The 14,142-nt window shown below is 36.4% G+C and overlaps 1 protein-coding gene and 1 pseudogene across 5 annotated transcripts in view; one reads left to right on the top strand and one right to left on the bottom strand.

The window, feature by feature from the left end:
- Positions 1 to 14,142, top strand: part of TXNDC16 (thioredoxin domain containing 16) — a 115,795-nt gene that overhangs the window by 65,075 nt on the left and 36,578 nt on the right. For all 4 annotated transcript variants that reach the window (XM_081228089.1, XM_081228090.1, XM_081228088.1 and 1 more), the window contains 5 exons: positions 441 to 607; positions 997 to 1,057; positions 5,375 to 5,498; positions 9,527 to 9,670; positions 10,545 to 10,604. In XM_081228089.1, the coding sequence (XP_081084215.1) occupies positions 441 to 607; positions 997 to 1,057; positions 5,375 to 5,498; positions 9,527 to 9,670; positions 10,545 to 10,604 (556 nt within the window). The remainder of the gene's footprint in view (positions 1 to 440; positions 608 to 996; positions 1,058 to 5,374; positions 5,499 to 9,526; positions 9,671 to 10,544; positions 10,605 to 14,142) is intronic.
- Positions 2,005 to 3,298, bottom strand: LOC308613953 (adiponectin receptor protein 1-like; annotated as a pseudogene). The gene has a single exon. The product of its transcript is annotated as an adiponectin receptor protein 1-like (transcript).

Genomic DNA, 14,142 nt, shown 5'->3' with positions numbered 1-14,142 from the left:
TGTGTATATTCAAGCTGATGTCAACTCAGATGTTCCTTATTGTTCTCTAATATGTCGTTATATGTTAAATTCTTATGTGGAAGTATTTGTTCCTTAGTTATCTGTTTTGTTTCAAATATCTATCTCTTTATTTATCAGTACCACAATTTTTTATTGTCTTTTTTGTTTGTTTCTTTATAATATCCTTATTCTTTATGGTAGTAAATTTCTGTTTAACTCCTTGTAAAATTTGTTAGTTTCATAATGCTCAAACTATATAGGTACACTGGGAGCATTAAACTTAGAAAATCATGAGACCATTTCTGTTAATGTTAATGGATTTATTTCACAGACTTGTTTTTTCACTCGTCTTTATTGACAAGAATTAGCAGGGTTTAAATCCAAATGTTGGAACATTATTATCATATAGTAAAGACGTTTTGTTCTTTTTCTAAATGAAGACTGAAGTTGCTGAAGATCCTCAACAAGTTTCAACTGTTCATCTTCAACTAGGATTACCACTGGTTTTTATTGTTAGTCAACAAGCTACATATGAAGCTGATAGAACAACTGCAGAATGGGTTGCTTGGCGTCTTCTGGGAAAAGCAGGAGTTCTGCTCTTGTTAAGGTATTTTAAGCATAAAGTAGTCACTATACTGTATTTAGCAGAACACTAATATTTTTCTTATATGGCAGTCTGTTCACTTATAAATAAAATCAGATCTCTTATGGACTCTTAATAGAGTTAAAACCAGTTGCTGAGCTAAAGTCTTTAATTATCAGCTTGATTAATATTTAGACCTTTAAACTTTGCTAAATGAAGCTATAGATTAAGACAGAGGGTAGAAAATCTGATCTGTATTTATATGTAAAATTTCTCAGACTCACTAAATTGTAATCTTTCTTCATAAACATTTTTTAGTATAAGAATTTACAGCTCTATTTTAGATTGACATCCTGGATTACTATTATTCTTGAGATTAACAACATAAAACATTTATTTCCATTTGGAAAAAGGGACTCTTTGGAAGTGGACATTCCTCAGAATGCTAATGTGGTCTTCAAAAGAGCAGAAGAGGTTAGTCATTTTATGTATTGGTCTACAGTGTCTGCTTATTTAATACACGCGGTCCTAAAGTAACATACACTTACTATAGGAAAATTCTGTAAATTGCCACTATTCAAAGATAATTGCTGTTAACATTTTGGTGTGTTTTTTTCATCTGTTACTCTGTCTCTCCATGTGTGTGTGTGTGTGTGTTTATTTAAATATATATGTATTCTTCATTAATTTTGTTTTTGAATGCCAAGTGTCTTCTGTACTCTTTTATTATCATCATAGTCTTTGCGTCAAGATACATAGCAATGATAGCAGGTTTCTTTTTAAAGCTTAGTATTAAATATTAAATATCTTTCTCCACTTTAATTTTACATTACTCTGCCAAGAAAAAAATTAAAACTCAAGTTATCTGAAGCCTGGACACATGTCCATGATTAGCCGGGCTGTGTAAAAGTTGGTGGCTTTGTTCTTCCTGCTGTGTGAGCAGGTCCAGGCCCTAAAAAGATGGACGAGGTTATCATTGTTTTTCAAAAGTGTGCTACAAAAACGGATGGCCTGTTATAAGCCAGGTTACAAAGTCAAGACAGGGGTGAGGGAGGGACAGTTTCTTCTAGAAACAGAATTTCTGAAGAGTCCCAGTCCATTTTCCCCAGAATGGTTGGAGGGGGGATAAAATCTCAACATGAGTTTCAAAGCCCCATCTCTGTGAGGGGACAGTAGTTGCCTTACGGAGGAAGGCGTGGCTCAGTGGTGAGGCGGCCACGTCTGCCCATCCCCACTGCTCTCAGCGAGGGAACGGAGAGTTTACTGCCCAGTGAGTGTGAAGTGGGCTGAAGGTCGGTTGGTATTGAATTCTCTAAGAGGTTTCTTCTAGAAACAGACAACTCAGACCCTTGCTCTCACTTCAGCAAAGAAGTTATTTTAAAAGCACTTGGGAAGTTCCTCCTGCGCCCTTGCAGGGTGGCTCAGAGGAGGGAGTCATCAGTACAGCCCCCTTCCAGGCCATATCAGAACTCCTGAAAGTTGGAGACCCCATAGAAGTGGACGAAGGCAGCTGCCACCACCAGGACATGGAAGATCTGATGAGACTAGAACCATATGTCGGATTTTCCAGGGAAGAAGTGCTCGGGAATCCATGCGGCATAAAGGCCAGCTCTGGTGATGTACATCCCAGCCATGAGGAAGAACCAGCCCATCTGGCCCACCGTGGTGGCCTTGATGAAGCCCTCCGCGATTGTAAAGTGCATGGTGGGCATGATGCCACTCAAGCCAAGCCCCAGGAGCACCCCTGCTCTTGTCTGCCAGTGCTTAGGAGTGGCAAACTGGTGCCATGCACCACAATGATGGCAGAGGTGCCCACACTGGAGACGTAGGTGAGCCGTGGCTGTGGGGAACAGTAGAAGGAGTAACAGAGCTAGGGGACAAAGCTCCCTGTAATCAGCAGGGCAATCCCTGAATAATCCAATTGGGAAAAGGTCCGAGAGACCTTCTCTGAGTGATAATAGACGGTGTGAAAGAGCCAGGAGAAGCTGAGGCAGAGCACCGCACCCAGGAAGAACATCGCGAACACCACCTCCTCCTGAAGGGGGGCCATGAAGTACATGCTTGATCTGAGCATGGTCAGGATTCCCAGAAAGAGAAACAGCAAAAAACCAAGCAGGTGGGTCCAGATGTTGCCGGTCTCCGTGTGGATGCGGAAGATGCTCTTGAAGCAGGCCCGGAAGGAGGGCACAGGCGGCCTGTGGCCGTGCAGCAGGTAGTCGTTGTCCTTCAGCCAGTCGGGGAGCACGTCGTGCGGGATGACCCTCCAGCGCCCCTCCCAGACCTTATGCACAAACTCCGCCATCTTCTCCATGGCATGGTGGGCTTGCAGGGGAAGTGTCAGCCCCTGCCCCTCCTCCTCCTCTTCCTGAGGCACTGGGCATGCGTGCTTTTCTTCAGCTTTGGTTGGGCTGGCGATGCCCTGCTTGCCTAGCTCCTCTAGCAGGGGGCCCAGCTCAGCCAGCTCTGCTGTGTCAGCCTCCCTGTTCCCGGCAGGAGCCCCATTGCCCTGAGCCACCACAGGTCCTTTGTGAGAAGACATCTGGCTGGTACCTCAATGCCCTGTGGCTTCAGCTTGGGGAAAGGGTGGGGTCTCTTGGGCCCAGGGAGCAGAGAGTTCCCTGTGATGGAAGACAGGTGGGTGGTGGGCTCTTCTCGGGGCCGCGGACCCCGCCCTACATCCCGCGGCACTGGAGGCGGCCTGTGGCCAAGTGGTGCGAATCTTCTGCCTATCTATATATTATAAAGAAATTTAGGATCATGCTATATATCCTGCTTTTCATGTACAGTTATATTTCATTACTTGCTATTGTGCTGTGATGCCTGCCTTTGTACACTGTTTTGGACATCACTGATTCTTTCCTTTTGCTAAATTTCTGGAAGTAAGTTTTATTAAAGGAAATGGGAATTTGTAAGACTTTTAAAATACATTGTCAAATTTCCCTCCAGAAGGGTTATACTTTTACCAGCAGGGTTTGGAATTTCTTGTTTCTCATACATCTTTGCCAGTACTGAACAGTAATCTTAAAAAAAAAAATCATTTCTATAACACAAAAAAAGTTTCAGTATTAATTTGCATGTCTTTGATAACTTTGACTAGTTAGGTCATTTGTATTTCCTCTGTAAATTTCTGTTAATGTCCCTTTTTCCTTAAATTTTTCTTATTAAGAACTCTTTAATTCTGAACATCTTGTAAATATTATATACATATGCTAAAAATTATTGATATGTTTATGAACTGCCAGACAGTTTAAACTTAAATTCCCTTGCATAAGTCTATGATAGGAATACTGGGTTAAAGAGTCAGAAGACTTGGATTCTGTTCCTGCTAGTTCTGGGTCCAGATAACTGAATTAACTTCTTCAAGCTCAGATTTCTCATTTGTGAAATAGTCATAAAACCTCCCCTTCTAACTTACAAGAAGTTTTATAAGACCAAACAGGAAAATACTTTGAGAACTGTAGTATTGTTCAGATGTGTACACCGTGGGGCTAGTATGCTTTGCTTTTTGACCAGGTAATGGAAAGAATACTTTCTGAAGCTATTTTTTTTACTATTAGGTAAAGACCCCTAAGTAGGAAATTACTTTATTTGTTATCGGGAAATAGGTTTTGTAGAAGAATTAAAGTTCATGTTGTTGTCCCAGTGTATATAAAAGTTATATATACACTATACTGTAGTCTAGTAAGTGTGCCATAGCATTATGTCTAAAAAAACAATGTATATGCCTTAATTAAAAAATTCCTTATTGCTAAAAAATGCTAACCATCATCTGAGCCTTCAGTGAGTTGTAATCTTTTTGCTTGTGGGGGGGTCCCGCCTTGATGTTGATGTGGCTGCTAACCGACCAGGGCAGTGGCTGCGGCAGTTTCTTAAGATCAGACGACAGTGAAGTTTGCCCTGTTGATCGACTCTTCCTTTCATGAATGATTTCTCTGTAGTATGCTAGAGAGCGATGCTGCTTGGTAGAATTTTACCCAGAGTAGAACGTCTTTCACAATTGGAATCAATCCTCTCAGACCCTGCTGCTGCTTTATCAACTTAGCTTTTGTAATATTCTCAATCCTTTGCTGTCGTTTCAACAGTCTTCACAGCATCTTCACTAGGAGTGGATTCCATCTCAAGAAACCACTTCCTTTGCTCATCCATAAGAAGCAACTCCTCATCCCTTCAAGTTTTGTCATGAGCTTGCAGCAGGGATAATTTACTAAAATAATCCAGTGGCCTAAAATTTCATGTTTTAAAAATGTTTTGGTTGAGGCTTAGTGAAAGAAATTTTAATGGAATAATTTCAATGGAATAGAATTTGGTATTCTTAAAATACCTAGGGGCAGATAGTATTTTTATGTTTATGGCTAAACAGGCAATTCAACTTTTTAGTGGAAATTTTTTAGATGAAGTATTATTTTGAATATTTCTATAGAATACAAAATAATTTTGTCTCTGCAATAAAATTGTATATATTTTTATACCTCAATTGTATTGAGGTAGGACTTACTGTTATATGTAAAATGCTTCAGATGTCAGTGTAATGTAATTGTGACAAGAAGCAAGCGAGACTTTCAGTTCTTTTTTGCCCTCTTTTTCAGTAGCACACACTATCTTTCTATAACATATACTGTGGATGCTTTTGATAGTGATCGTGGAGTTAATTTACCTTTTTAAAAAAAATATTAAAATTGAAGTTCAGAGGTTTAGTTTCATTTCATTTTAGTATCAAACAAGTAAAACATTTTTATATTAAAATGCTTTGTTATATTTTAGTCATATCTTTTAAAATTAATGTATTTCTAGGGAGTGCCAGTGGAATTTTTGGTGTTAAATAATATTGATTTAATCGTATCCCGTGTGGAAAGTAATATACACATTGAGGAAATGCACGAAGATGAAGACAATGACATTGAAGGTCCAGATATGGGTAATATGTTTTTTTGATGATCATGCTCCCCTCTCATTTATGCCCAGCATCCTTAAGGTCAGTGAAATTTCAGTGAATTAACTGTCACATTCAAGAATGTGAAGAGGCCTGAAGAAATTAATTTTGAATTTCATTTTAGCAAGTTGATGAGGTGTAAAGATATAAGGATGCTCTATTTTGTTTAGTGCGATACCTTTCATTGTTACATGTCAGGCTTCTAGCTTTCCACAAGTGTGCCTTTATCCTCCACATCAGTTCTTTCAGCCCTACTGGTCTACTCCATGTTTAAAAAGGACCCAGGAGCCATAATATGATATTTTATTTTTATTATTCCTATTAGGATATGAAATTCTGATAAATATAGTTGTATTTGTAGATGTAAATGAATCTGATTGTTAACAGTATAAGGAGTAAATTTTGATAACATTTTAATAATTCTTTTTAACATGTTATTTCTGTTTTTCTTTTTATTGCTCTTATTGCTTACATTTTTGAAGTATTCTATAGTTTTCAAGGCTATTTCCCACACATTATTTACTTTGATAGCTGTCCTCTGAGTTAGCTGAGGTCACCTTCATTTTGTAGAGGAAAAAATCTGTGTTTTAGCTCAGTTAAGTGATCTGCCCAATGTCACACAAATGGCATGTGGAGCATTCTGACTTGAAATCTTACTTATGATCATTATCATTCCTAGTACTTCTTTTATAACATCAGTCCTATTCTGAAATTGCTTATTTACTTTTCTCTCTTCTCTATTGGTCTATAAAATTTCTATAGTATTTAGCAAATACTTGAATTTTTATATAGTACTATTATCATGAGTCCCATTTAGTAAATACTTTTTTAAAAATTAATTAATTTATTTATTTTTGGCTGCATTGGGTCTTTGTTGCTGTGCGTGGGCTTTCTCTAGTTGCAGCGCGTGGGTTTCTCATTGTGGTGGCTTCTCTTGTTGTGGACCATGGGTTCTAGGTGTGCAGGCTCAGTAGTTGTGGCTCACAGGCTCTAGAGAATAGGCTCAGTAGTTGTGGCACACGGGCTTAGTTGCTCCGCGGCATGTGAGATCTTTCTGGACCAGGGATTGAACCAAATCCCCTGCATTGGCAGGTGGATTCTTAACCACTGTGCCACCAGGGAAGTCCTGTAAATACTTTTTATATAGTCCTATTATGAGTCCCAAGATGGAAGTCATTTACATATTGTTTTCATGAGGTCCCTTTATTATGAGGATCAACATCTATATTATACATTTAATAAGGGCTCTGAGCTTTAACTGTTACTGGTGACCAGCTTCTTGGTTTGAGCACTGCTTTAGTTTTTTTCTGATATACAGAGGTTAGAATTGCTCGTGATTTAAGCCAGAGTTCTCCTCCATAGCATCGTCATTGTATAGGCAGATCTGTGTTCTGCTCTCTTACTCCCTGCTTTATTCCTATCATGGTTCATATATTCTTCAGAGTCAGAGGAATCATCCGTCAATTTAATAAGATTCCTGTCCTCAGTGGTAGTTGCCTGTTTCAAAATTTCATTGTTGCCATGTCCCCTGTTTTACTTCCTGATTCTCTGGCTTTAGTTTGCCCTCTGGTGCTGCCTTCTCTTTTTTTCTAACTCTCCCCTATCTTCTCTCCTCAGCCCAGTTCTCATGTTTCTTTTACAGCTTTCTTTTTTTGCTTTGTAGTGGAATTTTTTGTTTTGTTTTTGGGGGGTTTTTTTTTGGTCTTAACTTCCTATGTTTGTAATCCATACTGACCCATAATATAGTTTGATGTCGTGCCCATATACACAGTTTCCCTCTCATTTTCATTTCATTCCCATTTATATGAGACATGGATGAGGGTCTGGAAAGAGTTTGTTACCATGTAAGAGCGGAATATAAAGAAAAATGTCCTTCAAAGGAAATGGGCACAAGATGAATCAGAATTAAATGGACTGAGGTCTCCAAAATGAGAGTATGAAAAAAACTAACAAACATGTGTGGCTAAAAAGAGAGTGTGTGTGTATATATATACACACACTATATATATATATATATGAATTGGTGAAAGTTTGAGCTGAGGAATAAATTTATAAATTATAAATTTATAAATGAGGGTGGCTTATTAAGAGAATAGGGAAGCAAGAAGGAGGTGTTTGGACAAGATAAGAGAAGAAAGGATGGATTAGGAAATAAGAATGGACTGGCAGGAAAATGAAAATACATGAATAATAAGAAAAAATACAGTAAATGAGAAAATTGACCTTTATTAATTTTGGTATTGAGGGCATAACTTTTAGTGTCATAGAATGTGGTATTTAAAAGTACCTTGAAATTAATAGTCGAACTCATGTTTCACAGGTTTGAATATTGAGATACAGAGTTATATAACTGACTAGAGTTACACAGCTAAAAATTGCCAATATGGTACTGAAATCCAGACCTAGTATTTTATTTTATAGTATTAGCAATCATATGGAAAGTAATAATTTAGTTTTCTGAATGCATTGCCTTTCTCACTTCCTCCCTTCCTTTCTTTTTAATATGTTGTTACAGAGAATTATAAACTTACCATAAAGTAGACAGCATAATAGAACAAATCTCCAGGTACCTGTTACCTGGCCTGGCCCAGCCACCATCAGTTTATGGCTAATCCTATTCCAATCACTGCCCTCCCTTTATTATTTTGCAGCAAATTCCAAACATACAATTTCATCCATAAATATTTCCCTGTGCATTTCAGAAATGTAAGGATTCTCCTTTTATAATTAACATAATTAATGCTATTACTACATCTCCAAAGTTAACAATAATTCTTAATATCAGAGAGTCAGTGTTCAGATTTCAACTTCATCATGATTTTTCATGATGCTTTGTACATGCTGTTCCTTTTACTCCATATGCCTCTACTGCCTGCCTAAGTTTTATTTTTCTTTTAATGTTCAGCTTGTGTCAACTCTTCTAGGAAGCTTGTCTCTCTTATCAAGTTAGATGTCCCTCCAGTGTTACCATACAACCTATATAAATTCCAATAGGATATTTGTGAATTCATAATGTGTTTTTTATTTTTTTTCCACATACTTGGATGGATGGATGGATGGATGAATGGGTGGGTGGATGGGTCTATCTGAATGAAAAGGTTTTTTTTAAGATTTAATTGACATGTAACATGTTAGTTTTAGTTGTACACCATAATGATTCAATATTTCTATATATTGTGGTTAATGAAAGTTTTTTACATATTCAGAATCCACCCTTAACTCAATACACTTAGAATAAAATCCAAAATTCTTGGCTTATATGGCCTCTTATAATCCAGCTACTGTCTAGCCTAGAGTTTTCTCATGTTATTTCTTCAGGCCATCTTGTTTTAGTCAAATTTGCCTTCCCTCAGTACCTAGAATATGCTTAGCTCTTATTTCTCAGAGCTTTGCGTGTGTTTTCCCTTTGCCTAAAACATCCTTTTATTGATTCTCTATCTGGTGAACTTTGGATCTCCCAATCTAGATCTCCCTGTTAAAATCTCTCACTGTGTATTTTACCTTTCCTCTTAAACTGATCACATTTATAGTTATATATTTATTTAGTGATCAGATTATTGACTGACTTTTCCATAGATAGAGGCTCTGTGTGGTCAGGGACTATGTCTGCTTTGTTTACCACTTTCCTTAGTGTCTGTCACAGCGCTTGGCATGTAGTAGAAGCTAAAGAAACACTGTCAAATATGTATGGTAGGACTTTTTTGGCTTATAAATTAATATGTTGATTAGAAATAAAAGAGCAATATTTATATTATTTCTTGACAAGTTTAATGCCTTTTGGAATTGACTAAAACTTGACAATTTCTGGGTCAGGAAGCACCTGAGAGTCATTTAAGATAGGAAGCCAGACAACTGGAAAGTTTTCTAAATATCATGCATTTTAAATATTAAGATTGTATGAATTCAGAAGTTTTTATAAAATACCAAATTTTCATGTGCTTGACTGGGAGAAGAGCTTAAATTTTTTAAGTTATACATTTATATTTATATTAATTCCTCTTCAAACATTTTAGATATTCAAGATGATGAAGTGGCAGAAACTGTTTACAGAGACAGGAAGAGACAGTTACCTTTGGAACTCACAGTGGAGCTAACAGAAGAGACATTTAATGCGACAGTAACAGCTTCTGACAGCATAGTGCTTTTCTATGCTGGTTGTGAGTATGAGCCTTTAGAGGTGACTACTATATTGCATATTAGGGCATTTAAAGTAGGCAGATTTTATTTTTGCATTCTGTTATTGCACATTGTAAAGTGACATAATTTTCATATGTTCCACACTTCGAAATATTTACTTCTAGCTGATTCTGGGGCTGTACAACTGATTATATCTGACTTACATATTGAAGGTTAATGATTAAACTAGATGTTAAGCTTACTAATTTAGAAAAATTATTGTATTCAAGCTAACGACTGATTAACAGTTATTATAGATTTATAGGCACTATATTGCTTTCATCCTCAAACAATAGCTGTTCAAGTATACTCCTTGCAGTATGAATGTAGAAACCCTCTTAAATGTTTGGACAATATTGACTACTGCATACTAGGATATTTCTTACTAATAAATAACAATTTGGGGAAACCCCATAAATCTATATGTTTGTTATATATAAGTATGGATGCTTTAGAGCAGGGGTCCCCAACCCCTGGGCCACGGACCAGTACTGGTCTGTGGCCTGTTAGGAACCAGGCCACACAGCAGGAGGTGAGCAGCAGGCAAGCCGGCGAAGCTTCATCTGTATTTATAGCCGCTCCCCATTGCTCACATTACTGCCTGAGCTCTGCCTCCTGTCAGCATTGTGGTGAGTCGTATAATTATTTCATTATATATTACAATGTAATAATAAGGGAAATAAAGTGCATAATAAGTGTAATGTGCTTGAATCATCGCGAAACCATCCCCTCACCCTCCAGTCCGTGGAAAAATTGTCTTCCACGAAACCAGTCCCTGGTGCCAAAAAGGTTAGGGACCACTGCTTTAGAGATATGTACATTGTAATATCTGTTTAATTTTTTATTTTAATGTAGGGCAAGCAGTATCCATGGCATTTCTGCAGTCCTATATCGATGTGGCAATTAAGTTGAAAGGTATACTGTGGTATGCATGCTTATTTTCCTGATTTTGAGTCATAGCTATTTGTATAACTGTGTCATGCTAAAGATGTAGAAACCCGTGTAAAATTTCAGGTTATTATGTTTGTGTCTCCAAGGTTAATAAGTTAATGAACCATGAGTTTCAGCATTCTCAGAAGCATTCACTTTGCTTGTCTTCATAAAACTGTCTTGTAGCTACATAGTTAATCCAGTAATCTTTTTGGCTGAATTCAGTCATTCAGCAAACATTTGTTGAGTGCCTACTCTGTGCCAGTTACTGTTAAATATTATTAAATATATACTAAATACTATATATACTAAATACTATTAAATAAAATTTTGATAGATAAGACCACATCCTAATGAAGGAACTAAGATACCAGTGTTCTTAAAGCTATACAGTTAGGATATTTTTAAACAGCCAGGATCTTTTTATTTTAACTATTCTATGAAACCTGATTCAGTGGTAGACAAATAAGAATCCAAGGAATGAACTCAAAATGTCTATGCCACCATCCCAGCAAAGAATAAAGGAGGAGTAAGGAGGCCTCTTAGCATTAGTAAGAGAGAGATAGTGTTGGCTTAGGTAAGTATAATGTTTTGTAATCATTTGAATAAGACAGAATATATCATGCTTTGTATCTTTAATATGATTTCCTCCTACTCTGCTTTTCTTGTTAATAAAAGCTATTATGGCTAAATAGGCTTTTTCTTGGCTACTCCAGGAATGCATCCACCATTTAGTTTTGAGGTACTAGCTTACAGGCTCTTTAATTATTTAGTAAGTTCCTTATGGGTGGAGAGTGTGTCTTATACTCAGCTCACTGGACTTGGTGCATTGCATTACATTACAGAATATCTGGTGTTTAATAATTGTTGAGTAAATGATTAAGCAAATGTAGTAGAGTTTCATAAATTTTGTTTTATTTAGTGGGAAATGTGTACTGGTATATTGGGGACTTTTGTGAACTCAAGAAATTGATTCCAGAAAGTCAATCCTAAATGCAACATGTTCTACAGTAACAAAAACATCAGGGGTATAAAAAATCATTTTTGAACCATTTCTCTTCCATTCATTTCCCAACTACATTTGATCCAACTTTTGATTATTTAATTCCCCAAGTGAAGAGATGATTAAGTCTATAGATACTATGATCCCTAACTTTTTTTTTAAAGCCATCTTGTCATTCTCTTTTAGATTCTCCTTTATGGTTGCAATTTATAGACAGATTTAAGTTTCTTCTCTTAGGTTTTCCAGCCTTACTGCTAGATAATTAGAAGAAAGAAAAAGGGGGAAAAATATAAACCACAATGAAATAGTAATTGGATAATGTCCCTGAATAATAGAATTATTCCCCCCTCCCCAGCTCATTTGGTTAGACACCAAATGAAAATGGAAAAAGATTCTCTTACTTTCTTCTCTGTTAATGACCAAATAAAGATGTGACCCCTCAATGCAAGGACTCTTAGTTGTATGTGTTTGTAGAGTAAAAAAGCAGATAACCAACCCAAGGGCTTGATTCCTTTTTTGATTAGTATGTTCTTTATGAATAACAATCCTGTTAGTAATTAGATATCAGATAAATGGATTATTTTGGAGGTTCATGAGGCTTAATATAGAAATGCATACTATATGTAACAACAGTGTTTTGTGTCTGTGGTGAAGCCTATACTGTAATTTTGTAAATTGGGAAAATATTGTAATACTTTGGTCCTTTCGTCCTGTAATCTCTCATGTTGACTTGGGAAAAAGCCACTTTTTATCTCAGTACAAGAGGATGGAGACTATTTTACACTCAGTCACAAGGTGGCAGCAAATGTCAAGTTTTTATAATTACATATTATCTGTAGCTAAGAGAATCTGTTTTGTTTTTCTTTTAAATTAAGACCCCTATTTGGAATTGCTGCATTGATAAAGTATGTGGAATGTAATACTACAGTCATCTTAGAATATTAGACTATTTCCATTTGAAACATGATTAAGTATTGAAACCATTTTACAGGAAAAAATAAACATGTGATAACTTCAGTATAAGTAGCCTTACAACTTTTAATCATATGTATCAGTATTCTTTTTCCAGTTTTAAAGATAACATCAAAATTTTCAACTTGGACAAAGGAATAATAACATTTTTAGCAGTAGACCCATTGAGGATGCTTATTGAAGGGAAAGAACTACATTTGTAATAACACCATGTTCCATCCTTGGGTGGCAGTACATAATATGATATTGTCTGAACAAGCACCAGTACAAGCACCACTAGATATTTATTGACTAAATGATTAAAATAAAGGATAAGAAAACCTTATAGAGTAGATCCAACTTTACAAGGAATAAGGATTTATTTTTGTTTATATGTGCATATAATATTCAGGTATTAATATACTTTAGTGTAAACATTGAAAATTTGTTCATGAAGAAATATCAGGGCACATTTCACAAATTTTTATTGGGCACATAATATGTAACAGACATTGTACTAGGCAGCAGGTTTATAGTGGTGAATAAGACAGACTAGACCCTGCCTGTATTATCAAACAGATTGCTAACACTAAATCTAAGGTAATAAGTTATTGCATCTATGAGATATAATCTAGGATCATTTAAAATGTAAGAAAGAATTTTCAGTATTAAAACTTCTGGCAATAAAATATTAAAATACTGCATTTCACAATTTTAGTCATATGGGTAGGTAACATCTTAAAGTAGGATATAACCTATATTGATACACAAAGATTCCTTCTTTGATCTAACATTATATTAAAGTTTCCTTATTAGAATTTATTCCTTCCTTTCATTAGCTGAGTTGTGTGGTGCTTTGTCATTTGTTTTTTGATATATCTTCACCTAATTAGTTACACATTTTGGAGGGCCTTGCATATACAGTTGACTTAAACAACACAAGGATGAGGGGTGTTGACCCTCCATGCAGTAGAAAATCCGAGAATAACAGATTTGGCCCTCTGTATACATGGTTGCTCCATATCTGAGGTTCCATATCCATGGATTTATCCAACCTTGGAATGTGTAGTACTGTAGTATTTACTATCGAAAAAAATCCACATATAAGTGGACCTGCACAGTTGAAACCTGTGATATTCAAGGGTCAACTGTATTAGTATAGAACAAGTAGAAATTTCTCTTTGGGATTCCACTATGATATGTTTTCTTGGGCTGAGAAGAAATTATAATATTTTAAATAAATAAGAAATTATAATATTTAGACAGGGTGGGTATGTGAAGCCCTAGATTAATTCCATGTGTTAGTTTATTCACACACATATTTAAGGTGTTTCATGTTCAAGGACCACTCTAGGTGCTGGAAAACCAGTGACAAGGAAAACAGACACAGTCCCTACTCTCAGGGAGCTCTAATCATACAACAGCACAGATGAGTACATAATTACATGATGAGATAGGGAAAAGAGCTTGGTCCTCTAAGAGCATAGGAATCTGATGCAGATCAGGGTGTCAGAGGAGGCTTCCTTGAAGTGGTCACATGTGCAGAGATCTGAAGGGGTGAAAAGACCT

Source organism: Mesoplodon bidens (genome assembly GCF_964165515.1).
Source record: "Mesoplodon bidens genome assembly, chromosome: 3".
Taxonomy (NCBI): domain Eukaryota; kingdom Metazoa; phylum Chordata; class Mammalia; order Artiodactyla; family Ziphiidae; genus Mesoplodon; species Mesoplodon bidens.
The sequence above is the reverse complement of the archived record's forward strand: the minus strand, read 5'-3'. Positions and strand labels throughout refer to the sequence as shown.